This window comes from Oryzias latipes, chromosome 6 (assembly GCF_053564925.1).
Source record: "Oryzias latipes strain Hd-rR chromosome 6, Olatipes_Hd-rR_3.1".
Classification (NCBI taxonomy): domain Eukaryota; kingdom Metazoa; phylum Chordata; class Actinopteri; order Beloniformes; family Adrianichthyidae; genus Oryzias; species Oryzias latipes.
The window spans coordinates 10,041,075-10,068,797 of record NC_136242.1 but is presented as its reverse complement, the minus strand read 5'-3'; the positions used below and the strand labels follow the sequence as shown (position 1 = coordinate 10,068,797).

The window sequence follows — 27,723 nt, the reverse complement described above, 5'->3', positions numbered from 1 at the left end:
CCAAATGTCAGGTGCACAAGAAAACACAAAGCTTTAGGATTTATACTGTTTTGGTTTTAGAACAATCCTTTGTTTTTGTTTTTTTTTTATAAATACACAATTCAGCTCTACGATCTAAACATTTTAAAGCAATCCCAAAAAAAAAGGAACAAACTATATATCAAAAAACTCTGAGATTGTTAACGTCTACATCTATACATTTAAAGTTTTTTTTTATCCTTTGATGGGAAAAAGCAAATTTGAAGAAACTTACAAATGCACCAATCAGGATTTATTTGTTTTAGAAAACAATTCTAAATCAGAATTGATCATGTCCTGTGAAGATGACGGTGTTTATATAAAAGGTCACGTAGGAGGTGGTTCATGCAGCTTCTTTACATCACAAGCTGTGGGTCTTAGAGGTTCAGTGCTCCAAGTCAGAGTTGATCTGGAATCAGAAGTAACACACCAACCAGCAGAGTAGTCCTGTTACCCTTGACGTCTGACAGGAACCAGAGGATTACCGGGTTTTATTAACCAAACAGATCGGGGGGGAAAAAGACTTTCTTCAGAGGAGGCAGAATTTAAATTTTACCTGAAAATAACATTAAAAAAAAGGAAAGAGATGAAGCAGAAGTTTTCTTGAATAAATTCCTGTGTACAGATGTCAGGGGTCTCAGCGCAGCTCATGAGCACCCTGATCTTTGCTGCCACCTAGGGCTGAGAGCAAGGCAGTGCAGGTGTGACTCAGGAATAGGGAAAGGGTGAGGGACCAGGGCAAGGTGGGGTAGGAGGTAGAAAAAGGAGGACATGGGTTGGATGTGGCGCTACTCATCACAACCCAGAAGCTCCATGCGCAGAGTGATGCGCTCGTGCCACTCCCACGGCAGGATGCGCACGTATCTGCTGTAGAACGCCGGCTCAAAAATGTTCTTTTTGTGAACATTGTTGTCAGAGTTACCGGGGAAGATCTGCACAGAAGAAGAAGAGGAAATGTATTATTTATTATAAAATTCAAAATTATTCTATATTTTGAGAATGTTTTAATAAAATTAAACAGTTTTAATTGTTTAACATTAACTGTTGGCTGTGATTAACAATAAAATATTCTATATAAAGACATTTGAAGCAATTTTGGATTATTGTAGGGATACAGTCCTGTAAATAACATGCAAAGAGGAAAGAGTCATTTAGAAAATAGGCAGACATTAAATAAAAGAGAGGACATTAGCTAAAAATGTTTACTTTACTGGGAAAAAGCACTTTTGCCCTCGTTTTTTTTTGTAAAAATTATTAAGACAAAAGTAGGGATTAAAAAAAGTTTAGGAATATGATAATTTCCAAAACATCTGACCCCAATTACATAAAGTATATAATCATTTAACAATAAAAGTAAACCTATATCACCATCTGAGAACAATGAAAATGTAGCGTTTGTACGATAGTGAAGTTTAAATGTGAAATATAGTAGATACTGAATTTTAAACAATTTATTTTATTTGTTTTTAAAGTAACGCTGGCTAAAATATGTCAAATATAATGTTATATGCGGAACCTTTTCTACATATAACCCCTTGACTGTATATGAGAACTGGACTGAGTGTCCCCCAGTTATTCCAAATAGGCAGAGCCTGTTTGTATCAAGAAGCCAGAATCCCATAGGCCAGGGGTCTAAAACTCAATTTACCCGGGGGCCACTGAAGGCAGGGTCTAGCTCAGGCTGGGCCGTAACTTTAGCGCACACACACGCGCAGTTTATGAGTGTCTGAGAGACAGTAAATTTCTATGGAACATATATACTATTAACTATACTCTATTATTAACTGTTTTCTGTACAAAATGTACTTATAAAACTCTCATTCAAATAAAATAAAATACGTAAATAAAAAAATCAATAAGTAAATAAATCAGTAATACATTTCTGTTCATTTACTCTTCTAAATCTGCTGTTTTCTGATTTAAACGTCCTTATTAACACAGTTCAGTTAACACTGTTGAATTATAACTATTGAACAAAAAAGAAGACTCCAATTCTACAGTTCTATAACCTCTAACAATGGGTTCTTCTGAACACGGTTTCTCCTGTTGAAGGAGCTAAGCCTACAACTCAGGTACTGAGATTGTTTTGACCCAGGTGAGGTTGACGCGCATCTGTTTGCTCCAGTCATTAAATGTCCACTCCCATTTTGTATGGCGATAAATTGACATTTATTTGCTGTTGTTTTACATACATATACCTGCGTTTGACATTGACCAGCCTGCGTTCTTACACTCGTGCGGTACTGCAGTCAAAACCCTTTGCCCTTCCGGGCCAAAACACCTGACAAACACTGTGACGTCTTCCCTTACATACAGAATCTGCCTACTGGCAGTAAGGTGAACTACAATCACATTCATGGCTCCTACACTTGTCTTCTTCTTACTGCTGGACACTTGGCAGCACTTCCTCCCATACAGATGAGAGGACAACTCCAACTTCCTGTTCTCCTTCAGTCTCGCTGCAGCTTGGCCTTCATCTCAGCGCGCTCCCACCCCGGCCTGCAGCCGTCTTGTCTACCAAACGATCCTGGTCCATCTCAAACACGTCTATTGTTGGATTTTCCACACGTATTTTTAGTGGATCTAAGACTAAATCTTGTTTTTGCTCGCACGTGTTTAATGTTAAAGCCCCGTTAGCTGTCACGCATGTGGGTATGGGTCATTAATTCTCCTCAGTTGGCCCATATCCGGCGGGAGTGGTGTGCTGCAGTGACAGCAGCGCACGAGAACCATTTGGTTGGGGTTAATACACCGCCGCGTAACCCCCCGTAACCATAACCCCAACCTTCCTCTGGATCCGTGCGACCCAGAAACAAGTTCAATACTGGCTGCATGTATTTAGAAAATGACATGCGAATAAATACGTTCTAAAAAGGAAAGTAAGTAAGTACTAAATGTGGTCCAGGGAGGGGGCTGTCAGGTTTCCCTAAATATTCCCCTGCTTTCAAGCCTGGTCAATGTCACGCCCCCAAGAGTCACAAACCCCACTGTGATTGGTTCGTCATATTGTATAAATATTGTATAAAAGTGTCATTTATACAAACTGGCGGGACACATTAACATTAAACTTTCATAATAAGGCGGGAGCCGCAAAATATCATCTTAAGGGCCGCAAATAGCCTGCTATAGAACTATAGACAACTATTACTTGGTATTTTTCAGAATAACCATTCTTGCTCTGAAACTTTTTTTAACATGTTCTTGCTAATACTATTTTTTTTTAAATATTTTTTTCTGTAGTGCAAGTTACTCAAACTATAAACTAGCTAATCAGATTCCTCAATAACAGTATGAGGTCTTATGCAGTCCACCTACGACCACCTATTACACGCAAATTCGTGAAGCGTTCCTCATTTTTTTGCAGCTGGGTGGCTCGGTTGGTAAGGTGAGCGGCTACCACGCAGGAATCCAGGGTTCGATTCCCGGAGGGGAATAAACTGAGTCAATTACCATTTCAATGGCGAGCAATGAACATCACCCAGTGAGGGCCCTTAGGCAAGGCCCTTAGCGCTACTGCCTCCCGAGCGCAGTTAGGCTGCAGCTCACCGCTCCCCCAGGGGATGGGTCAAATGCGGAGAAGAATTTCCCCATTGTGGGATCAATAAAGTACCTATTATTATTATTATTACTACAAGTGACTTCCAACCATCTCATTCCTGATTGGCAAGAGTAGTTGCCGTAGAAACGATGACCCAGACCGACTCAGACCAATAACTGCAAACTGACGATTTCTGGTTCCAACATGGTGACGTCCACATGCCGGAAAAATTATGAATTAATTTAGTTTGGTGGGAGCCAGAAGTAAACAATTTTCTGTGGGTGACGGTACTCTCACTCAGTTCAGTTCTCGTATACAGTCAGTGGTTTTAACAGACATGACATCTCATCAATGAGAGCAACATTTGAGATTGTTTTTTATGTTTGCAGTCCCAACTGTCTTGGTAAAGTGATTTTCTTCTGTGAGGTTAGACTGACCTTGTCTGTCTTTGAGGTTTCATCCTTCACTACAGTCCAGGACTTCCCATCATCACTATGAGCCACTTTGAAAGAAACGATAAACTGGACAGAGCCAAAGTCTTTGGCCCCCTGTGTGATGATTCCTGTTATCTTCTTTGGAGACAGCAGGTCGACCTGAAAACATACAAGTTTACAAAATGACAATTCAGCAAAAATCTACACTCAAATTGCTCCTTGACCTGCATTCTCCTACCTGCAGCCACTCAGAGCGATTGTTGGTGGAAGCTGTCCAGGCGTTGGTCTTTCCCTGCTTGTCCAGCCGAGCAAAGTGTGGGTGCCAGGTGAAAGCCTCAAGTCCCCAGGTGCGAAACGAGCTGGAGGCTGTGATCTGCCGGTCCAACACCAATCGGGACTTCATACCCATGGGCTCTGAGCAACCTGAAGTGTTTGAATACACTGTGGAGGTGAGAGCGGGCAGAGTGGAGACACCCAAGACGAGAGAACAAAGGGGGAAAAAAAGAAAAAGAAAGCGTGATAGAAAGAGGATGGACGAGAACCAGCCCAGACCATACAGAGATGTGAAGTAGAGCACCAACAGAAGACACAACAGAGGAGACAAGAGCAACTGAAACACTGAGCAGAGGGGAGCATGCTGAACTGAGCATGCGGAAATGCTAAGAAATGCTAAGAACTGTTTGTCACAATTCCAGTTGAGGATGATGATGTGGTCTGAGAGATTAAATCTGTGAAACTCAAAGTCAAAGGAGAGATGAGTAAAGCAGCTGCTGCATGAACTATCTTTCTAAAAGGTATTAGGGAAAATTTTCATAAACCCAAAAGGTTGGAAGAATTTAAATATAAGATTTATTAAGAACATTCTTTGGTTTAAAGCAGTGGTCCCCAACCTTTTTCAGGCCTTAGACCGGTTTAATTTCAGGCAATAATTTCACAGACTGGTCTGTATGGGGCTGAAGAGTTGTTTAGGACCCATTTAAATGTGATCTGGATTTTCCCTTAACACATTACTATCAAAGTGGAAGCTAAAAAATAAAAATAAAAATAAAACGGATGCCAACTTAAGGTGCAACCAAAAAACACAACCAAAAAAAAGGTCACTAAAACAGATATTTCCTAACTATAATATTACATGTTTGCGCTGTTTGAGCAACTTTATTAGCAGCATCATAATTACATTAGACAGTTGGTTGCTAAATATTGTGCATTATTATTATTATTCTGATGTGTGGGAACAACTGCCACAATATTTGAAACTTTTCTTGCCAATCCTAATATTTTTATATTTTTTTCTTTAGCAAAGGTTACTCAACCTATAAACTAACCAATCAGATTCCTTAAGAAAAGTATGTGGTCTCATGCAGTCCACCTTCAAATGTTGGCGTGTGGACTTCCAATCACCTCACTCCTGATTGGCAAGAGTAGTTGCCATAGAAACGATGACCCAGACTGACTCAGACCAATAACTGCATACTGACGATTTCTGGTTCCAACATGGTGACGTCCGCGTCGCAGAAAAATTGCACATTTTTGAAGGAAAGGTTTTTGTCTGTTAAATGCCGCCCTCTATTATTTTGAAGTAAATTGTTCTTCTTATGTTTCCTTCCTGCCCCTTTTCTGCTGAAAGAAATCTTCCAAATACATTTGTATTTGTTAAATTTGCTAGCTTGGGAGCTTCATTTTAGCGGTCAGCGCAGCCGCTTTAAGATAGTAGTGGATGGTTTTTTAATTTTTGATCAAGTGACTTGACGTGTTCGAGCCGGATGTGGTGGAGAGAATCAGACTATAAATAAAACAGAAAAAATGTAGGCTGTGTGTTATTTTCGCTGCAGCCCGGTAGCCACTGAGCCACGGACCAGTACAGGTCTGTGGGTGGTCCCCCTGCGTTATAAAACACTGTTAAGAGGCAAGGTGTGTAAAATAGTAACAAAAAAACATAAAAAATAGATGCCTTTTTTTTAATCTGGTAAAAATAACAAACAAAACTGAAAACTATCACAACACTGCTATAAAAGTTGCAGAGTTAAAGCAGTGATGCAGGATGAAGACTACACAAACATCTGCTCATGCAATGAGGCCAAAAGCACACAGATGTTTGTTAAAACATGGAGGCATTTCCTGCAGTGCAGATCGAGTTAAAAGAACTTGGAGCTTAATGATAAGAACACTCATATTCATGCTGCTGCATGAGTGTTGTGGCTTGGAGAAATTCTTCATGAATGAACAGCTTATCTGAGCTTCCTTCTCCTTATGAGTCAACCCTTGAAATATAATGACTTACTGGGTTGAGGACTGAAAATGTTACAGAGGAACTGGAAACTCATTAAAAAAAAAGGAAATCCTGGATTTCCTTTGTTCCAATGTGGATTTTTGACATCAGAAGAGTTCTTTTAATCTTTTTTTTTTTGGTGGTGGGACGACACACTGAGCAGCATCCGTGTGAGTTTACCGTTGAGTTCGCAGCCCACCAGCTCCATGCGCAGGGTGCATGCCTTACGGCACACAACAGGGACAATACGGATGTACTGAGCGATGATTGGGGGGTCAAACAGGTTGGTCTTAGTGCTGTCATTGTCAACGTTCCCCACAAACACCTGTGGTAGATGACAAAGCACCATTTCAAATGTTTTCCAAGAGAGACACAGATTTTCATCATTTTTGACAGTTAAATTAATGCTTTCTTATTGACATTTAATGATTCCCCTTAGACTACTAGGGGAAGTTAAGCAAATTCATTGATTGAAATGTTGCATTTTTTTCGAGTTACATCTCCATACATGGTCCTTCCTCTGTCCCTCGGTTCTGTACATGGTGTATGTTTTGCCATCCAGGCTGGAGGCCACTTTGAAGGCTTTAATGAACTCTGCAGAGCCCATGCGACTGGCTCCCTGCGTCACGATGCCTGTGAGGCGCATCTTTCTCTGCATGTTGATCTGGTAATGAGAGAACAGGCGGCTGAATAAACCCTTTAAGACTTGGGAAATAAAGAGTTTGAGCATACGCTTCTGCAGTGTAAACAAACTGTACACTTTCATTGATTTTTTCCCCCCAAAATTATTGCAAAACAACCAAAATATAACTTTTTGATTCGCTTTTTACTTTATTTGGGTAACAAATGTTTGCAATGTTTTGCAGCTTCTTATGAAAATACATTTTTAGAATAATGTTGTCACATGGCTTCTATATAAATCAATGTAACTGCCAGTATTACACCAACAATTATTGATGTACTCACCTGGATCCATGGGTTCTTGTCATGAGCAGCTGCACTCCAGGCGTTGACCAGTCCCTTTTTGTGGAGCCGTGCCAGCTCAGGGCCCCAGCGCTGCAGGCCCAGCAGGCTGTAGCGGACTGATGAGGCAGAAATCTGGGATTCAGCAATGCCGCCTCCTTCCATACCGAGCAGGGAGATGCAGCCTGTGAAAAAAAAAAAAAGAGATGATGGGGACATTTAGTTGGCAGCCTTTTCCACTGGGAGCATCGTTTCCTAATATCCTTAAAAGCCTGCTCGTGTTGTAACAGAAATCATTAGGGAGCAGAGCACTGAACCAATTGGTCTAGTTAAAGCATTGATTTATAATTTAGGGTCCCTGCTATCTTTATATGGCATCCTGAACATCTTAGATCTGAGGGTTTGGCCTTTATCCAAAACTTGATGTCTTTGACGTCCACGTCCATCCATACCATAACTATGCTTGCATTACAAAAGCATTAATAAAAATATCCTGTAATTTTTGCAACTGGGAAACACATATTTGACAATCATAGTCTCAGCAAATTCTTCCCCTTAAAAAGTTTAGATGAATAATGTTAATCATAGATTCACTTCTGCTGTGAGAGACAGAATGCCAAAAAAAGAACCTAGGAAATCACACAGTATGATTTAATATTCACTTATTTGCATTTATTTGTATTGTATTTAGCTCCAACAAATAGTCAAGAATGTTGTCCTTCTAAAAGCTGTTACTTCTCCTAAAAGACTCACACCAATGAAAATCACATCTTTGGTGTTTTTAACATGTTCTTGTAACATTTTTCTCATGATAGAGGAAATGTGAAAAATGATTTAAGCTTAAAACTGTATTTCTGAGTATTTCTTTATTCAAATAGTGATGAATCAGGAGCAGGTAAAAAATGCTCTTTGAAAAAGCTCAGTTGTGACATAGAAACTTAAAGTGGGCGGGACAAAGTTTCCATGCTCCGCTCCATTCAATGCATCCACTTGGAAACAAATGGCTAAAAAGCTACATTAACGTCTTCATTTTCCTTTTTCTGAGCTGGAATCTGGCTCAAAACTGTACGGCTGGAGAGCTACATCATATGTCATCATAACATATCAAAGGTTAGTGAAAATTTGAAATACTGCACCTCTCTGTTTTAGCTCTTTGATATATTTATATTAAGGAATTGATATTTTTTGTTATTTTATTGTGCGAGTTAGCCAATTAATGGCTAATCAGCCTGATGGCAAAAATGTATATACAAATATTATACTATGGTCCGGTTGAATACTCAATTCTGATTGGCTGCTGGGTGTGCATTAAAAAGTGATACTATCCAGTGATAACCGCACGCCTAAAACAGAAGTTCTGGCTTAAATGTTCTATATCACTGCGCTGACCTCTTTAAAATAAACTTTAGCTTCATCATCTGGACAAAAACAAGCAATAAGACGTGAACTTTCTCTTTGAACTGATGCTTTATTTAACGCATCCTGACGATTAGCATACATGTCCCTTTCCTTTGCCGCTCCAGTCCATATCGGAGGTCGGAGCAGTGGAGCGCCGTGATAACGCACTCTGCCGCACCACACAACAGACAGTACACTTTTTGTGAAAAAAGCAATCCAAAGCGAAAAAAATAACAAGAATAAAGTCCTAAAAACTCATTGAATATTTATTTCTTTTGTAAGTGACCATGGTATAAGCGGGTTAATGGCCTTCAAAGTGTGGATTATCAGAAATTTATGCTCATCTAAAGTCCACCAGAGACCTTTGAGATGATCCAGAAGAGGATTGGGAGAGAGGCGTGTTTTCAGATTAAACCAAAATTGAACTCTGGTATGAACTCTCACCATGTTTTGAATGTAAGGATGCTGAATTACATCCCAGGATCGCCATACACACTGTGAAGCATGGGAGTGGAAACAAAGGGGACTGGACGACTAATGCTGGATCTACCAGAATATCAATGACCCCAAATACAGTGAGGTCAATAAGTATTTGTGATCAAATAGTTAGTTGTCACAGTAATATACAAATAAATTGTTTTAAAAAGTCATACAACGTGATTTTTGAATTTTTCTTCAGATTCTGTCTCTCACTGTGGAAATGCACATATGATGAACATTTTAGACCCATGTTTTCTAAGTGGGAGAACTTGCTAAATCACAGGGTGATCAAATATGTATTTACCTCACTGTAAATAGTTCGGGCAACAAAGGAGTGGCTACTCAAACAAAGCATTTTATAATAATAAAATGAAATAAAAATCATATAGTTTTTATGCAATCATCAATCATTCTGTCTCACAGTTGAACTGTATCTATAATGACCATTACAGACCTCGTCCATCTTTTTAATTGGTCTTTTTAAGTAAAAATCAAAGTACTTTTAAGTCCCACTCACGTAATTGGCAGTGTTTGCCTACGAAAGGAGATGGACAGTGGCATTTGAAATCTCCATCCAGGTCTCTGCAGACGCCTCCATTCTCACACGGCTGGCCAGCACAGTCATTTACATCTGCGGGGACATAAATCACACTGTTCTTAAAGTGGTTTCAATTGAACAGCAGAAGATTTAATATCTGCCAAAGTCTGAAAGCAGATTAGTTAGAAGTGTAGATGAATTATTGATCATGCTTTGAACCATCAGAGGCTACAGGAGTCAAACGTTTTGAGTTTGTTAGAGAATTAATACAGTGATATTAGAGGGTGTTTTAAGGGCGAACCAGCAGATCATAGAGAGAAAAGTATACAAAAAATAATTTGTTAAGAGTGAAAATGATAACATTGCATTTATTGAATGTTCAAAATGTTCTGAAATCATTTCTGCCACCTGCAGATGGCGCTCTCACAATCAACAACAACAACAACAAAAAGGGCAAATGATAGAGGGTAAACAATCCTCAGGACAAAAGGCAGATAAACTGTGTTCTAGATCTTTTCAATCAGATCGTTCAGTGTGACTAAACAGCTTTGAACTTGCTAAATAGCCCAAAATCTCCAAATTGCACTGCAGCATGAAGCTGTTTAAATGAAAACATCAGACTCAGGGGGATTTCAACACATTCCTTCAGGCTCAATCCTGATTCTGCTCTTTATGCTGAAGTGCCTAAATGGCACATATACAATTTAGGCACCATTGATGTGTTGCATCTAACGAGCACACACACAGATCCATGATCTGCCCACACCCCTTTCTATAAATAGCTCTGTGCTCAAACATTTATTTCCACACATAAAAAAAAGGAATATATCTAACATGAAATATGCAGCCTTAGTTTCTGGGTGACAAGATTGCACTCATACATTTTACACAGGATTCTTCAACTTAACAAAAAAAAGCAACAAAAAACAACCTTCTCATGCAGGTCTAGTACCTGAAGACCTACATCCGTTTCTGAGGACAAATCGACATGCGCTCAGGTGTTGAGGTGCGTCACCTGGTGGAGCTCTTTCCTTTAAGAGGATTGAGGACCAGACTACACCCGTCTGCTTCTGGCTTTAATCCATTTAGCTGATAAATGTGTGTATCCCACTAACAAACAGCAACATTGAGACAGGAACATCAAAAACTGAATAGTTAAAGACGGTTTTGCACATTTTAAAAGCATCTATTCTGGAATAAACTGTAGATAATTCTGTTAGATAACTAAACTGTCAGAAAAACAAAAATTACATATTTTCCCACTTATTTTCAAATTTCAGCTTCTGGTTTGGGCTTCTTCATACCAATAAAAAACATAATGGTAACAAAGATATAACACTGTCCCTGTATGAAGAGGGAACCAGAAGACATCTCGCGTGTCTTTTTTCAAATCCAGCCCCCAATTAATAAAAGGCAGAGTTCATCTGACAGTGCGTGTTAGTTTGTAAAACCATCTGCATCCAGGATTGGTGCTCCAGTCCCACGAGTTGAAGGTGCCTTACGATTCCCTCTGTGCTGTGTATTTTCCTGCAGCAAACCTCAGGCCACAAGATGTGCAATCCATAATGTTTATACGACACTGAGGCAGCCCAATCTTTAAGTTGATCCTATTTCTATTTTTTCCCAAAGAACAATACTTAAAATACCTGGATAAATTGAAAAGGCTGGAAGAGTTTCTAGTCCAGCCGTTTTCAGTGCATTGTGAAAGAGTCAGCCTGGACCACACCAGGGAGTGCTAGTAGAACCCAAAATAGTAAAGATTGGGCTTTCCCTGCTGGAGACAAACCAACATCTGACTCAGACCTCTATATGTTCATCCTTGCGTTCTAAAGCTGCTGCTTTGTCATCAGAGTTATAGGGGAACAAGAGTCTATCAGACCCTGGACAGCTCATCTTCATCATAATAATAATGGATTGGATTTATCTGCATTTTCCAGATTCTCAAAGCACTTACAATGTGTTCATTCACACTTGGTGATGGTAGCTACGGTTGTAGCTACAGCTGCCCTGGCGCAGACTGACAGAGGCGTGGCTGCCAGTTCGCACCTCCGGCCCCTCTGGCCATCACCGGAACATTAACACGCATTCACACACCAGTTGAGCCACACTGGAGGCAAGAAGGGTGAAGTGTTTTGCCCAAGGACACAAGGACAGTTGACTGGGGGGAGCGGGGATCGAACCGCCAACCTTTCGATCATTGGACTACCTGCTCAACCTCCTGCAGGGGCTTGAACCGCCACCAGCTGTTCACTCATTCTAAACCAGGGGTCTGCAACCTCTTTCAGGCAAAGAACCAATTGGGTCATTTTCTTATTTACCATAATTCAGTGAGAGTTGCAAAGTCCCTCCTCACTGTTTAAAAACTTTGTATTTGTGGACATTAAGTCATTCATTTATAAAATGTTGCTTTTAAATATTTACAATAATTGAATTACAGTAATAAATAAGTAAAGTGATAAAGGGATATGTTTTTCTACATCTGACATTTTTACCTTATTTCACTCATGCAGACAATTCCTTTCAAAATAAAATAAACCCTGTCTCAAATGAGACCGTCCTACTGCAGCAGATTTACTTGAACCTAAAAAAAATAAAAAAATGTTTTGCTATATCTATTGACTTAAAGTTATAAAAAAAACTTTAACTCAATTAATATGAACTTATTTTTCTCATATTTTTTTATTTTGGCTTAAATAGTAGTAGAGAAAGTTTGATGGATTGTCTAAATTATTGTTTTAATACAACATTTAATTTTTTGTTTCATACAATAATACTGAAGTGGCTGATACAGTTTATCAACTTTTTGACTATATAACTTTGTACAAATTTACATAGTCTGTTAACCCTGGTTAAAAAAATAAAGTCGTGCTGATTGCTGCCAAGATGTTGATTTTGACCTATAAAGTTTGTTTCCACGGTCAAATCACCCAACAGCTGTCATGTTACCGGGGATCATGTTGTGAAAAGCCGCTTTAGAAAACCAATAGGTCAAGTGAGCTCATTTCATGTGGTGATGAGTGAACTGGGAATGTCCCGTCCTTCTCCATCAAATCCATGACAACACAAACACACATGGCAACACACCCTGGATGTACTCCTCAGGGAAAGCCAGTCTGCCCACACAAAACCACATCTTGGGAATAGCTAAAACTATCCAAACAGCACGTCAGGACACTCACGCACACCGTTTGGTGACTTCAAAGAAGCTATGTTTATCTGGGGTTCTGAAATGTGGAATTCAGTGGATCATTAGCACTAACAGCGTCTGCTCCCCAGATTGTTTCCATCCATCTGCTTTGACCTGAGCTGACTGATAGCGGCTGCTCCCTTTGCTTCACCTTCGTTTTTGAGACGAGCTTCCAACACACTCAAACACAATAACTCCTCCTCTTTCTCAGCGCCTCACAAAAGCTTTCAGGCCATTTTCACAGGCCAGTCAGAACTGCTGCAGTCAGACCTGAGTAGCAAGTGTGACATTGTCAGGAAGGCAGACATAATTCACCGTTCCGCCTCCGTGTTTACTTTTTTTTTTCTTTACCCGGCAACAGTGGCAGAGCTGACGTTTCTATCGCTCAGCGTGGACCGCCACTTCCTGTTGGCTGGACTGGCATGAGGGAAGAGTCATGTGTGAATGCTGAACAGACTGTACATGTAAGCATGAGCTGTGTGCATTTGTTCATGTGCATGAGCTTCCACTTGGGTTTTTCATCAAAGCTTTAATTTTTCCATTGATTCATGCCCTTACAAGGATTTCAGTTGAGTCTTTTGCGCTTCCTTTCTGTGCATGATACCAAACCTAAAAAGGGATTAGTCTACCCACATCTTGTTCTTTTTTCTTTTTTTTCCGTTTGTAGTGTGCCAGCTGCACTGGTTTCTGCTTATTCTACATTTGGCTTTTCAGCACTCACACCTACTTATCAGATTCCAGTTTTCTTCTTTTTATGAGTTTGAAATCACTTATTAATCCGAGTCTCCCATCAAACTTCTGATGTCTTCCCCTGGTCGTGACATTTTTGAAGTTTCTGAGCCAAAGTGTATTCAAGAAGGCTTGCTGAATACTTGAGTACAATAGCCATTCTTGCTTTCACCACGGTCAGCCATCTGCAGCGACTCCTCATGTGCTTCTCACAAACAACTGGAACTGGCAGGCACAGTCATCATTTCTGACCACAAAATGAGACACATGACTTGGAGACCAATTTAACTGTCACAGCAGTCATCATTACCTAAAAAATATGAGCGCTCCCCGACTATTCAGTCCTCAGGGGGCATCAAATAAATCAGTAGACATTCACAAGAATTCCCGCCACTGTTATCCTTGTGATATTATTTAATTAGCCTAAATGCTTGCTAAGCAGGCTGGCTAAGCAGAAGCATTTCCTCAGAGCATTTCTCACCAACAGTCTTAACTCCCATTGATATTGAGCGGGTAAAAATGGTGCTAAACAACTAGTGGATCGACACATTATGAGGAGCCGCGAGATAATTTGAACCAAAAAAATCAAAATTGAATTAAGGCTTTGAATGAGTGAAAATATTGTGGTTACATTTCAATATATTATAATCCAGTTTAAAATCTCAAACTATACTAACCCACCAGCAGTCTGAATATGCTCAGAGGATTTATAATTGAAAAGAGGAAAACACAGAAGACAAACACTATTTAACCAAGGTCTGAGAGCAGCATGATCTCACTGCTAGCTTTGGAACTGGCCTTGACTCTGAAACTTGTTGAGATAAAGCTGAACAAAGAAGTTACACACTTTGTGGGTATGTGTGCGTCTACATGTTGAATGTGCGATTTTTCCTTCTTAAACTTTTACATGCAGTTAAGAAATCACAGATAACATGTACCAAAGAAGAAAAGGAAACAGAGCAAAACACACGGCTAATTCTTCTCAGGTCTAATTTGCACCGTTACCTTTTTTGGCATTTAAATTTGCCCCCTGGATACCTGTGATAAAAAAAACAGGAATGCACAGTGAAAAACATACATTAAGACTTACTTAGAGAGTCCTGCACACACAGCACTAAATAGACTGTGTAAATGTAGCCCCCGGTTATTCTGTTGCCATCTCATGCAAAAAGGAGCCATGTGTGTCTGTGCAGCACTGGAAGCGCTTGTTTCTTCTGTTGCTTTTATTTTGCCAGCTGACCTCAACCAACCCAACCTGGTTTGAGTGACGTTTTAATGGGTCTCCAAAATGGACAGCAGCTGTTTGTCTGCTGGCCAGATCCAACTACAACTGCTTCCTTGTTTGTGTGTCACATTAGACAAGCAAAGAGAGATCTCTGATCCTTTTTTGTTTTTATTTCTGTCAGATGAATGCATCTAGACATTAAAGAAAAACACAATGAGAAACAACAGACCACAACAACAATCAAGTTTCTCATGCAGGAGGGAGAAGAAGCAAGTGTGACAGAAGACATCCACCACGCTGCTCTTCTCAAAGGACTGCCTCTCCTCGTGCTGCTTTTATTAAGATTTTAAGTAGGAGGTAACAATTTCAGACAAAGAGAAAAGTTCATTAGGGGGTGTCGTATAATGACCCATTTGGGTGGATTCTAAGTTCAAACAGTATTCCTTATCAGCTAAGGACAGTGTGCCGTAAAACCCCCTCTTCCTAGCTGGGATGAGAAACAGAACAAACACATAACTGTTTTCTAAAAAGGTAAAAAGGTCAATCTGAGTTAACTTTTAAATACCCATTTAAACAAATACATTTAAACAATGATAATGATAAAACAATTTCCTAGGACTTTTTTCATTTAAAAGGGCATCTGAATATAATTGGGATACATTTTGTCCCACTAAAACGGGTTACGTCTGGCCTACTCACACAAGGCAACCCATGCCTGATGTTTGACCAAAAAGTACTTTGTTTGGTCGATGTGATGGATCAGATTCAAGATCAAGTTAGATTAAGCTGAGCGATGGCCGACGGGCAGCAGTCACGGTTTGCAGTCACGGTTTGCTTCATTGTGCAGTACACAAGTGGTGTGATTGCTAAAAATGTTGACAAAGCGATACTCCAAAGTTAAAACCTTACTCTTTTCAAATAAATGAAGTTGCAAACAACTGTATATTTCTACAACAGAAACAGTTGGCAAAAAAGGATAAATTCGACTATCAGAAAAACAAGCACTTTGTTGCATTAAACGGTGGATGGAACACAAACACACTTGTATGGCTGTGAGAAACAGTGGCATTAGAACCAGATTGTTTTGGGAAATGTGAGCTGTGGTCAAGGAAAAAAAAAATCAGACTACAAAAACAATTGTGCTTTATCATGGATCGGTGTTGGTTTTGTTGAGAGTTCGCACAAAGACTTTTAATGGGACTACTATCATAGTTAAAAAGGGTTTTTAGAGAATTCTACGGTGGCCCAGAAGGGTCGCAACACAACACATTAACTTTACACACAACACATTAACTTTACACACAACACATTAACTTAACACACAACACATTAACTCACAACACAACACATTAACTCACAACACAACACATTAACTCACAACACAACACAATAACTCACAACACAACACAATAACTCACAACACAACACATTAACTCACAACAAAACACATTAACTCACAACACAACACAATAACTCACAACACAACACATTAACTCACAACACAACACATTAACTCACAACACAATAACTCACAACACAACACTTTAACTCACAACACAACACAATAACTCACAACACATTAACTCACAACATAACACATTAACTCACAACGGAAGTAAAGCTGCAATGGAAGTGCTTTTATTCTGAAATTTCCACTGGGCTGAGTGGCTAACTGCCTAACAGAAAGTAACGTCACAGTGAGCTGTGGAGGGAGCATGATTTTCTACAAGAGAAGCTAGCTGCACCGTTGCCAGATTGGGCGGTTTTGGGTGTAAATTTGCGGTCAAAAATGCATAATTTGTGCGGTTTTAAGGTCGGTTCAGCGGGTTTTTTCCCACTCATGAATATATAATAGCGGCCTACGTTAGGCCATGTGGCTTTTGGAGTTCTACTGAAGCTCCGTGAACGGCAGAGCTTATTGGACCGGGCTCTGTCATCTAACCTGTTGTTGGGGGAGTGCAACGCCCCGCCTCTTAGAAATTGTGTTCCTTAAAGCCTGACAGTGCGATCTCTCCACATTTGTCGTGTCAAGTGTTGGGGACCGCGTGCGTGTGTGAGAGGAAGAGGAAGAGGGAGCGGAAGAAAGGAGAGGAGCGCGTGCAGGGACTGGGAGGGTGTGTGGGTGGGTGGGGGGTGTTGGGGACCGAGTGAGTGTGAGAGGAGGGGGCTGAAGAACGGAGAGGAGCGGAGCACGTGCAGCGACAGAGAGGGGTGCGAGTGCAGCGCAGAGGAGTTTGCGTTAACATTGTGTAGCTTCTCTTGTAGAAAATCATGCTCCCTCCACAGCTCACTGTGACGTTACTTTCTGTTAGGCAGTTAGCCACTCAGCCCAGTGGAAATTTCAGAATAAAAGCACTTCCATTGCAGCTTTACTTCCGTTGTGAGTTAATGTGTTGTGTTGTGAGTTAATGTGTTGTGAGTTATTGTGTTGTGTTGTGAGTTAATGTGTTGTGTTGTGAGTTATTGTGTTGTGTTGTGAGTTAATGTGTTGTGTTGTGAGTTAATGTGTTGTGTTGTGAGTTAATGTGTTGTGTTGTGAGTTAATGTGTTGTGTTGTGAGTTAATGTGTTGTGTTGTGAGTTATTGTGTTGTGTTGTGAGTTAATGTGTTGTGAGTTAATGTGTTGTGTGTAAAGTTAATGTGTTGTGTGTTAAGTTAATGTGTTGTGTGTAAAGTTAATGTGTTGTGTGTAAAGTTAATCTGTTGTGTTGTGACCCTTCTGGGCCACCGTAGAATTCAGCAAACACTTAAAATAACTGCTTTTTTATTTTACCAAACAGTCAAAGGAAGCTTAATCAAGGGCATTGTCTTTGTATTGTCTGAAAACCTGATAAGGGACTTCATGGGTTAAATCTACCAAAGGGTCTCCAAATTGTGTTATGATAGCACCATCAACAGTCATAAAGGGAGACTTACTGGTCTGACAGTGAACCCCCTCATAGCCTGGCTGGCATTTGCAGACATACTCGTTGAAGACATCACCTCGGCGAGAGTGCCCCGTCGCTTCGCAGACGCCATCATTCTGACATGGGTTGGGGTTGCATGCTCCTTTAAGACATGAGAAAAAACAACACACCTGTAAATGAGGAAGTGCTCAAAACTATGTCAAAAGGATCAAAAACTACAGAGGTATCAATCCCCTAAAGTTGCAAATAAGAGCAGCTTCGGCAGAACTTTTCCAAGCAAACAAAACCCCAAATATCTGATAATCTGTGTATGTTAAAAATATTTGGAAAGGGGATAATCATTTCCCACTTGAAAGTGTGCATTACCTGTTTCCGTCTCATTGCAAGTATCTCCAGAAAAGCCATCATGGCAGATGCAGATGAATGGCGTCCCCGTCCCAGGCACACAGGTTCCGCCGTTGCTGCACATATTCACCTCACACGGATCCCCTGCAGGCAAAGCAGAAGCGACGGTTAGATACAGCGTCATGACTAAACGAACAGCTGCTCCAGCTGGGAGCAACCAGAAACCGAAAATCTACCAAAAAAAAAAAGTTTCGATCTTATCAAGAAAAAAGAAGCAGCGTGGGGAAATACTGTTCTGTGTCTGATTTCACTGTAAAACCTCCTGGCAGGTCAGATAACATCTGTTATTTCCAGGGTCATACTTAAAAAGAAAAGACAATTGGATTTACAAAAAAAGACAAGCTTATTTTTCTTTTTATAACATTTCCTTAAGCTTTTTTAAAAAAAATGACAAACTCAGTGTAACAGCACACAAATAATTTATTTTCCTTATTTATAATTTGGTAACCCTTAACCTTTTTATGGTACTGAATGACTGTTAGCACTGTGGCTGAACAGCTGAGCAAGCATTTCTCTAAACACAACCAATGCTGGATTGTTCTTGCGGGGAAGGGCTGTGTGGTCTGAACCCAACAATCTGGCTGCTCACTGGGCATGAGGGAAATCCTGACGGCTAGAGCTGGAAGTAAACACCAGGAATGGAGAAGCAAGGACATGGTTCAGCAGAACTGATTTACAGCTGACAGTTTCTGCTTTCCAAAAACTTCACATAAATGCATTCCCAATATACAAACTAAAAGGACTTTTTTTTCAGCAAACATGTAGACAGATGTGCAAAAGTGGCTTTGAAATTATACTCTGGACATTTTGGGACAATAACAACATCTAAATAAACTAATCACAGAGTAGTGTTGTAGCCAGAAAGACAGGGATGTGTTTTACTACCCAAACATTTATCATTTGTATAATTGCTGGACATAACTTGAGGTTGGATCCCTCCGGAGAAGCTGGTGCTTCAGACACAGTGATGTCTACCACAAAGCAAACTAAAAGTATAACTTAGGATCTGGATGGGTGACAGAACTGACGCCCCACATACTCAAGGGAGCACTTCAATGTCCTTTAATTTCCTATATAGAGACAACTAATGCTTGAGTTCATCCTGGGATTAGTTAGGTGTTATTAGGAAGCAGAGTAGGACATACAAAAGCCTGGACCCCAAAAAGGTTGCTTATGGCAGCAGCCACGTTCCATACAGAAACTTTTTTTTAAGTACCTACTGAAACTGCTGGTAAATTTTGTCCAACCGGTCATTCTGCATACCTTTTTAATTTGACTGTTTTTGTGATATGGAAATAAAAATATACTTACACTACATTAGACAAAATTAGTTCTTCATTTTCTATTTATTATTTTAAACATATATATATTAATGTACCCAAGCCTTACTGTAAAGCAAATAAATGAGTATATCTGTTTTTGTTTCATTAAAACTTTTCCAAACCTCTTCCTCCAATAGCTGAGCAGACTGACCGTGTTGGAGCTGGAGGGTCGCAAACTGAGTAATTTCCAGTGTTAATCTGCAAAAGGGATTTTATGATTGTTTGATTACATCTAATGTGGGGGTTTAAAACCAGATTTAAGAAAAAAACTCTGCAATTCTAGCTAGTGTAGAATAATAATTTAGTTTCAATAAACAACAGGATGGCAGCTAATGCTATGAACAGGTATTCTACTAGAATACAGAGTCTGTCACAACTACCCTCATCCAGAGACAACACTTATTGTCACAAAGACCCAAAATCTCATTTTCACCAACCCAGAGCCCAGACTGGCCGGCTGGGAACAGCAAATGATTGGCAGCAAAGGTTGGACCTGGTAATACATTTCAAATTTCCGCAAAGGATCTCCGAGACCAGCCTTGGGGCTGACATGGATGTAATCTCTGTCATTTTTAAGCAGTTCTTGCTGGATCCAACAGTGCCACAGGTAGAGACGATGGAGGAAACTAATGAGGATGGAGGAGGGAATATGCAAATCTAGTAGAGGAATGTTGGAGACAGGGGTGTTCACAGTGCATCTCCATCAAGGTAAAAGAAAGGACTTTGCAGGAAAGACCTATAATCACACGAGTGGGGCTGGGTGGTTTGATGATCCATAATGTCTGGACAATAGAGATGTTCTGTCATTTAAATTAAGCTCTGTCAGTTTCAACACGGTTAGGTGCTTTACTGAACTACTTCCTTTTCAAAATGCACCTCATGTGAAAACACAGACATGGAGAAGGATGGTAAAAATCCTGTTTCAGACCAGATAATTCTCAACAAGATGACCACGGACCTTGTACCTAAAGGACAGGACATGTCTGTATCATGGATGAAGTTCAAGCATAAGACGACTGATGTGGATCAGTCCAATGCACCAGCTACCAGTCCCAAGAACAGATCACAACTAACTTATTTGAAGAAAACTGTGGCATTCCCCTCAGTCTGCATTAAAATTCTTGTGTCTCACAGCAAAGGGATATAGTGCTTAAGAAAACTTTAAGCAACATCAGCCAGTATCAACTGTGTTCCCTCTTTCACTTATACAAGATTTTTTTTCTGCAAGCCAACTGTAAACCAAAAGCTGGTCTTCATAGACTGAGAATAGGCTGACAAAAAAAAAAAAAAAACTACTTTTTTTTTAGTCGGCCAGTTCTGACTCTTATTCAAAATTCATAACAATAAAGATGGTGCGCTGTAAAATTAACCATATTTAAAGAGAAAGAAGAAAAAAAACGAGTGCACTGCTTTGCATGCATCCTGTTTGGCTGTTTATCCAGAAGTGAACTTCCTATAAGTGTCAAGTGTTATCAGAGTCGTATCCGGAGCTGGGGCCCTCAAGTGCCTTTAACAACTCATGGGAGTCTTCGGTGACCAACTTGCCCTCCACCTCAGATACATCATTATCCAAACAATGCTGACTGCTTATCTTTGGGTAAAACTACCCCCTCAGTCAAACCTCCTTCCTCCACCAGCACACAACTCTCATCAAGAATGATAACAGCACTGACATTTTTAATTTTATATTTTAAAGAAAAATTCTGTTTTAGAGGTCAACAACATTCATGACACTCTAATTCTGGTCTGTTCTGGGGTTTTTTAGAGAAAACCACAGACCTGATGATTTTATCTTCTGCTAAAACATCTGGCAAAAACACAAACTTCACAAAGTACTTTGTCTTCTACAGTTTAGTTTTAATAGAAATTCAACATAATTTTTAATAATCACTTAGATCAACTGTTGTCAAATAAATAAATACAAATATTACCACTATTTTGAGCAATATTAATGTAAAGTTAACATTGTGAAGTGGTTAGGGTTAGGGTTTGTGAGTCGCTCTCTGAGAAAAGTGCTATATAAATAAAAATTTACTTTACTTATTTTACATTAAATATTTACAGCATAGCAGAGCTTTTTGACAAGGCAGTAACAGATTAGGACAAACGGGCAGGAATGTGAAGTTTTGTTTGGCAGGAAAGCTCATATACAGGGTTGTTGTGTTATGAGTCATGCTCCATGGCTTTCGCATGACAGCTCAGCCAAAGCATGGAGCTCAATAACAGACCATGAAAACACAGAAATTCCAATTGATTCAAAATGTATTTAGTGTGAAAAAACAAAAAGTGTACTACAGAATTCCTAGATAATTGTCCACAATTGGGACAAACATGTTCAGGTGTGAGTAGGTGAAGTTGCCTTTAACAGTTATGAAGAGCTTTTCTCATGCAAGTCGATTATCAGAAAAAGATTACAGCAAAACAAATTTCAGTGAAAAAAAATATCAAAGAACTAACACTATGGTAAAAAAAAAACCTTGCTACAAAAATCAGCCCTGAATTTTCACATAAAAGATGTATAGTGGTGTTTATCCACCAAGTTGCACTGTTCATAAAACAGTGGCCTTTAGATGACAAAAACGCATACAGACTGGCCTTAAACTGCTAAAGATCAAATATAAAATATATTACCGTGTACTGAACCTCAAGTGTCAAGTATGCTATTTAAAGCGATGATGAAAGCTTGTGTCATCAGAGCATGTACATGCTAACAATGTTTCAGCGTCTGAGAACAAAACATGCTTACCCTCGCCTGTGTCCTGCACAAACTGTCATTGTGAGCACTGCCAGTTCAGGAAATCTGTGTTCCACCAAAGTTATGTCATACACTACATAGCAATTTATGAGCATTTTTGAAAACTGGTTATCATTTTTTCAAGTGCTCATTTAATCCAAATACCTGCTACTAAGCTACAATACAAAGTACACCAGGTTATAAAAGAAAGGAAACTGAGCTGGAAATGAACTAATCAAAAGGACAAAATACATTTATTAAAGTTCTCTTTTTTTTTGTTTTTGTTTTTTTTTTAATCAAGAGGACTCCAACTCCAGGTGAGCCTTGTGTAATCTGCAAATGCTGCTCCAGAACACAGCCATCTGCTGCCTAGACTAAAAATACCTACCGAAGTCACGGACTATCAAAAAGCAACGTGCTCAAATCAGTTACAAAAAATACTGTAACTGGCAGAGAGCTGGGAACAATGCACAGCAAAAAGACACAGCACTAAATACGTTTCTCTGATAATGACCCATCTGATTGCATTTTCACATGACTGCTCAAACCAAAAGTGTGCTAAATATGTCTTACTCTTTTGTCAAGTGCTCCATGATTTCTTCTTTGGCTTAGTATTCAAGGCACTCAATTCAGTGTGTAAAATATTCAACATAGCAGATTGGAAACTAGGACAAGAAACTCTATTTAAGCCCAAATTAGAAGACATTCCATGCTGACATGAAACATTGATTAAGAAAGCAATTCACCATTCAGATATGTCCCCTCCAAAAGGGGTTTGGTGGGAAGATTAACGAAAATCGCCATCAGTAATGGATATAGCAGCAGCCTGTAGGGAAGACCGAACACAGGCAGATGGTACAGCACAGACATTTGTAGATGGAACAAACATAGGACCATAATGTGTGAAATAAGTAAAGTTAATCACCACCTGTGTTTATATAATTTTACCCACTTTGTGACCAGAAACCAGAAACAAACCTCTTGCAAAGAGTAAGTAATAATATTGTTAGTTATACTGGCATACACCAACTGTGTGGCTGAAATTACATATTACCGTATTTTCCGGACTATAAGTCGCCCTTTTTTTCATAGTTTGGCAAGGGGTGCGACTTATACTCCGCAGCGACTTATATTAGAAATAAATTGAAATAAATACATTGTTAACCCTCCTGTTATGTTCATTTGTGAGGAACAGAGATGATGTTCCTGGGTCAATTTGATGTATGAGGTATGCTAAGTGTTCAGAGTATGTTAAGTGACTCAGAGAATCAGCAAACCTTTTTTTACAGTAAGATCTTGAAGGCTAACAACATAATATTCTATTTTCCAATGATTTTATAGACTCAGAAATGCAATAAAAATGACAACTGTTTCTACAAATACAGGATGAAAACAGAGTATTAGTTGGCCAATGATGCTTCATGAAAGGAATAAATAAATAAGTATGAGAAAGAATTACTGTGAAATTATGAGATAAACAGTCTGCTATGATTGTGTCATATAAGGTTGTGCAAGTTATTAGTTCTTGGTCTCAGATTTTGTCAAATAAATTTACCATCAAAATGCGACTTATAGTCCAGTGCGACTTATCTGTGTTTTTTTCTACTTTATAATGCATTTTTGGGCTGGTGCGACTTATACTCCGGAGCGACTTGTTTCTCTTTCGGCTTTTCCCATCCGGGGTCGCCACAGCGACCGAGTCGCATGGTAAACTTGGCAATGTTTTACGCCGGATGCCCTTCCTGACGCAACCTTCTCAAAGCAACCGGGCTTGGGACCGGCATAGAAGTAGAGAAGGGAACAGGGAGCAGCCCGGTGTTGAACCTGGGTTTCACGGATGGAAGGCACCGCAAACCAGCACGAGCTAAACCGGCTCCACTCCGGAGCGACTTATGGTCAGGAAAATACGGTACATAAATTCTCAAAGCTTTATAAATTCTCAAAGCTAAATTCTCAAGCTTATTCATTCTTTCATCTTCTAAATCCATTTAGTCCCTTTAGGGATCACAGGGAAGCCTATCCTGGCCACTCATGGGGGAAGGCAGGGGACATCCTGGACAGGTCGCCAGTCTGTCGCAGGGCCACAAATCACACACCCATGCACACTCAAATGTGCACCTAGTTACAATTCACAGTAACCAATTAACCTATGAAGTAGGCCTGCACAATAAATCACAACTTTATGGTTATTGCGATTTCAAGCTATGCAACACGCATTTCGCAAAAGATCTTATGGCAGCTAAGTATTTGACAAATCAAATAAATCCTTTTATGCATTTGACCAATCGGATGGGGCTCTTTTATGTTAGATGTTGGCCTCTATGTAGACTAGGGTTAACTCTTATTTAAATTAAACTGTTGCAGTGAAATGGAAATTATTTTTTGGGTTATTTTGCCATGTATCCAAAAACAGGCTTCATAGGTAAATTGATTATTCTAAATTGTCCCTTAGGCTTGAGTGTATGTGATGTGGTTGTTTGACCCTGCAACAGACTGGCAACTAGTCCTGGGCATACACACCTTTAACAAACAGTAGCTGGGATAGGCTCAAGCAACCCCATAAGGGATTAAGTTTGGAAGATGGATTCATCCTTTGTGTAATGCATTAGATCAGTGTTTTTCAACCTTTTTTGAGCCACGGCACACTTTAACCCTGACAAAAATCCCGCGGCACACCAGCATCCAAAAAAAAAAAAAAAAAAAAAAAAAAAAAAAGCAGAAATTCATGGTCTGTATTGATCGACAGCCCCCCCCCCCCCCCCCCCCCCCCCGCTTGCCCTGCAATCTCACGTGGATTTTTGTGATAATTGTGGCCGAAAAAGCAGGAAATTGCGGCTGTTTTTTTCTAAGAGATGAACCACCAGCTAAAGACGAGCTCTAGCTGGTATTTTTGTTAGAACTGAGCGACTTTATCAGCAGAATTAAGAACAGGGAAGTGAAGACTTTAACCACTTCTGATTGGTCAAACTGATGACATGTGATTAAGCCTTCAAGAATGATTGGCGGAGACAGTTAAAGGGGCGGGACTTTTCCTTACACAGTTATAGCTGCAGCTAAATCACGGTACCGTGATTCTTATCAAAATGTCTTTAAGAGAATTAAATAAACACAAAGAAAAAGTAATTTTAAGATCTTTTATATTCCTAACTACTCAGTGTTTTATCAGGGCCTGTTGGGATACACAGAGAGCTGATTTCTTGGAGATGGAAAATGTTTTTAGATCAGTGAATGAGGGCAATTTCCCACGGCGCACTTGACCATCTCCCACGGCACACTAGTGTGCCGCGGCACACTGGTTGAAAAACACTGCATTAGATGATATTGATTAAACTGAGTTAGACACTGAGAAAAGTGAGTGGGTTCCTGGATTTATCAAATAAGAAAAGAATTATGAATAGCGAGCAGGAAATTAAACTCCTTTTTATCTTCTGTTTGACACAATGACTCCAATAACCCAACCTTATAGTGGCCATTAATTACAAATAGAGGAAAACGTGCGTGTCCACATAAAATACACAACAGCATGACTACAATTATTTTAGCCTGCCCTTACTTCCTGTCATCCACCTGTTTACACTTTCTCCTGCTAGCTTACAGCCCCTCACACCTCCAGCCTACCATTAAAGGTGCGCCATAAATGGTGAGCAAATTATAAGCCATACAGCCGTACAGTTTTGAGCCGGGTACCAGCTCAGGCCAGGAAAACAAAGACATACTTGGATCTATTTGTCTACAATTGGATGCATTAGAATGGAGCTGCCTATTGTAGTTTGTACGTAACAACTACAAGCTTTTTCAAAACAATTTTTTTTCCCGTTTGCTCCTGATTCTCAACGACTTGAATAAAGAAATACTCTTAAAAGGAGTTTTAAGCTTATTTTCTCTAAGTCTGTCCTGATCATCAGAAAAATGCCTCAAGAACATGTTAAAGACACAATTTTCAACAGAGTGGGTCTTTAAGATTTTCTACTTTGAGGGAAGACTGTCTGCTCCAACACAGAAAACTAATTTCTGATTCTCTAATGTCAGCAGATCACAGAAAAGTCAAGCATCCACCCGCTGAGTGGACTGAGTCAGGTTAAAGCTAGTGCTTCTGATGCATTTAAAACCTTTTGCCAGCCGCAGCAACACATTTCAAATGTTCTTAATCTCCTTCTCAATGTAACATACAGATTTGTCATTTGTGGAAGATCACTAGTTTGTCTAAATGACTAATCATTATCCCAGGACAACCATACCTTTTTTTGTAAAGGTTCAGCAGACAAACATGTTGAGATGTGCTTTTCTGTTTGAGCTCTGCCAAATATCTAATTCATCTAAATCAGAAGTATAAAATTTTAACTAAAAGGATTTTAACCGTTCAAATAAAAGGGATTGAAGGAGGAAATGTTCTTAAAGCTAGTAATAAAAAACATTAAGTGTCCACAAAAAAAAGAATCACTTTGTGAATTTCTTCCTTTACGTGAATGAGTAGTAATGGGAGCAGTGAAGCCATAGTCTCTTTGTCCAACTGGCCTAAATGTTTTGAAGCAAACAAAGTCTGGCGCCAAAGGCATTAAGTTGGAGTATAAAAGACAACATGTAAAGCCTGCTGTTGCTTCTTAAAGGAGTCACTGTGTAAAAATCCCCCCAGCATCCGCGCTGTAACCATTTGTTCTGACCCTCCGGGGTCAACAGACTTTCACATCCATCCGCCGTCAATGATCATAACAGAAATCCGTCTGACACCGTCTTAACCCCACACTGATTTTCGAGGGTTGGTTGAGCTTGTTCTTCACTACTTTCATAACCAACCCACGCTGCTCCGTCAAAACAACAGACCCATGTACAGGAACTTAGTCCAACAAATACTTAACAGTTTGATAACTGAAACAGCTAATTTAATTAACTAAGGTAGTTAGCTGTAACGACTTACCGTTCACCCCGAAAAGCAGACAAACTGCGAAAAGTTGTAGCAGGACTAGGACACGCGCCTTTTCCTCCATTTCTGCTGTCTGTCCGAGTTTTAGCTGCACTTAGTTGACGGACAGTGTCTCCGTTGGAGCGCGGCAGCGGTTTGGAGGTTGTTACTGCGGTGGTTCCACACTGAACCCTCAGGCAGCAACCAAGCGCAGAGAAGTGAGCGCGTGCCCGCCCTCAGCCAATCAAGGCGAGCCATTTAAATGTTTCCCCGCCCCCTACTCTATTTTGTTGGATATAGGAAAAAAAGGAGGAAAAAACAGGGCAGTAAATTAGCCGTAGGAAGCTGTTGTGGTTGAGATGCTGCTTTGGTTCGATTGCAGTCTTAACCTCACTTCAGTAGAAAAGAACTGTTACTCAATTCTGCCAATTATTACCATATTTAACTGGTGAAATCATTGTTTCCAGTTGGTTTTACCTAAAGGAGCTCATACAAACTTACACAACTGTTACAGGCAGTAATTGTTACTCCCAAGTTACAAAAACTGGAATGTGTTTCCTATTTCAGCTTAATGGGACAAATACTTTATTTAAGCTATTTTTAATTGATACGTTTGTTTTATTTTGGTCCTCTTGATTGTTTTGAACTACTGAGCATTACTGAAAACAGGCAGCTGG

General features: G+C 39.8%; 1 protein-coding gene across 4 annotated transcripts; it reads right to left on the bottom strand.

The window, feature by feature from the left end:
• Nucleotides 1-249: 249 nt before the first annotated feature.
• Nucleotides 250-27,438, bottom strand: mfge8b (milk fat globule EGF and factor V/VIII domain containing b). 4 transcript variants are annotated; one of them, XM_011475799.4, is made up of 11 exons: nt 27,062-27,438; nt 18,052-18,174; nt 17,696-17,827; nt 14,560-14,592; nt 9,618-9,731; nt 7,226-7,407; nt 6,768-6,923; nt 6,440-6,584; nt 4,229-4,431; nt 3,994-4,149; nt 250-950 (listed from the first exon to the last, which is right to left on the bottom strand). In XM_011475799.4, exons 1-11 carry the CDS (start codon nt 27,129-27,131, stop codon nt 807-809), a joined length of 1,458 nt encoding a protein of 485 aa, XP_011474101.1. In that variant the 5' UTR covers nt 27,132-27,438; the 3' UTR covers nt 250-806. The 4 variants fall into 4 exon arrangements, with proteins under 4 accessions (XP_011474101.1, XP_011474102.1, XP_004069458.1 ...); XM_011475800.4 differs by having other exon boundaries at nt 4,229-4,413; XM_004069410.5 differs by lacking the exon at nt 14,560-14,592.
• Nucleotides 27,439-27,723: the final 285 nt, after the last annotated feature.

Coding starts and splice junctions, on each gene's coding strand:
- mfge8b (XM_011475799.4), bottom strand. CDS start 27,131: ATGGAGGAAAAGGCGCGTGTCCTAGTCCTGCTACAACTTTTCGCAGTT. Junction 17,828..18,051: donor TTGCAATGAGACGGAAACAG/GTAATGCACACT, acceptor CATGTCTTAAAG/GAGCATGCAACCCCAACCCA. Junction 951..3,993: donor AAACCTCAAAGACAGACAAG/GTCAGTCTAACC, acceptor TCTTCTGTGCAG/ATCTTCCCCGGTAACTCTGA.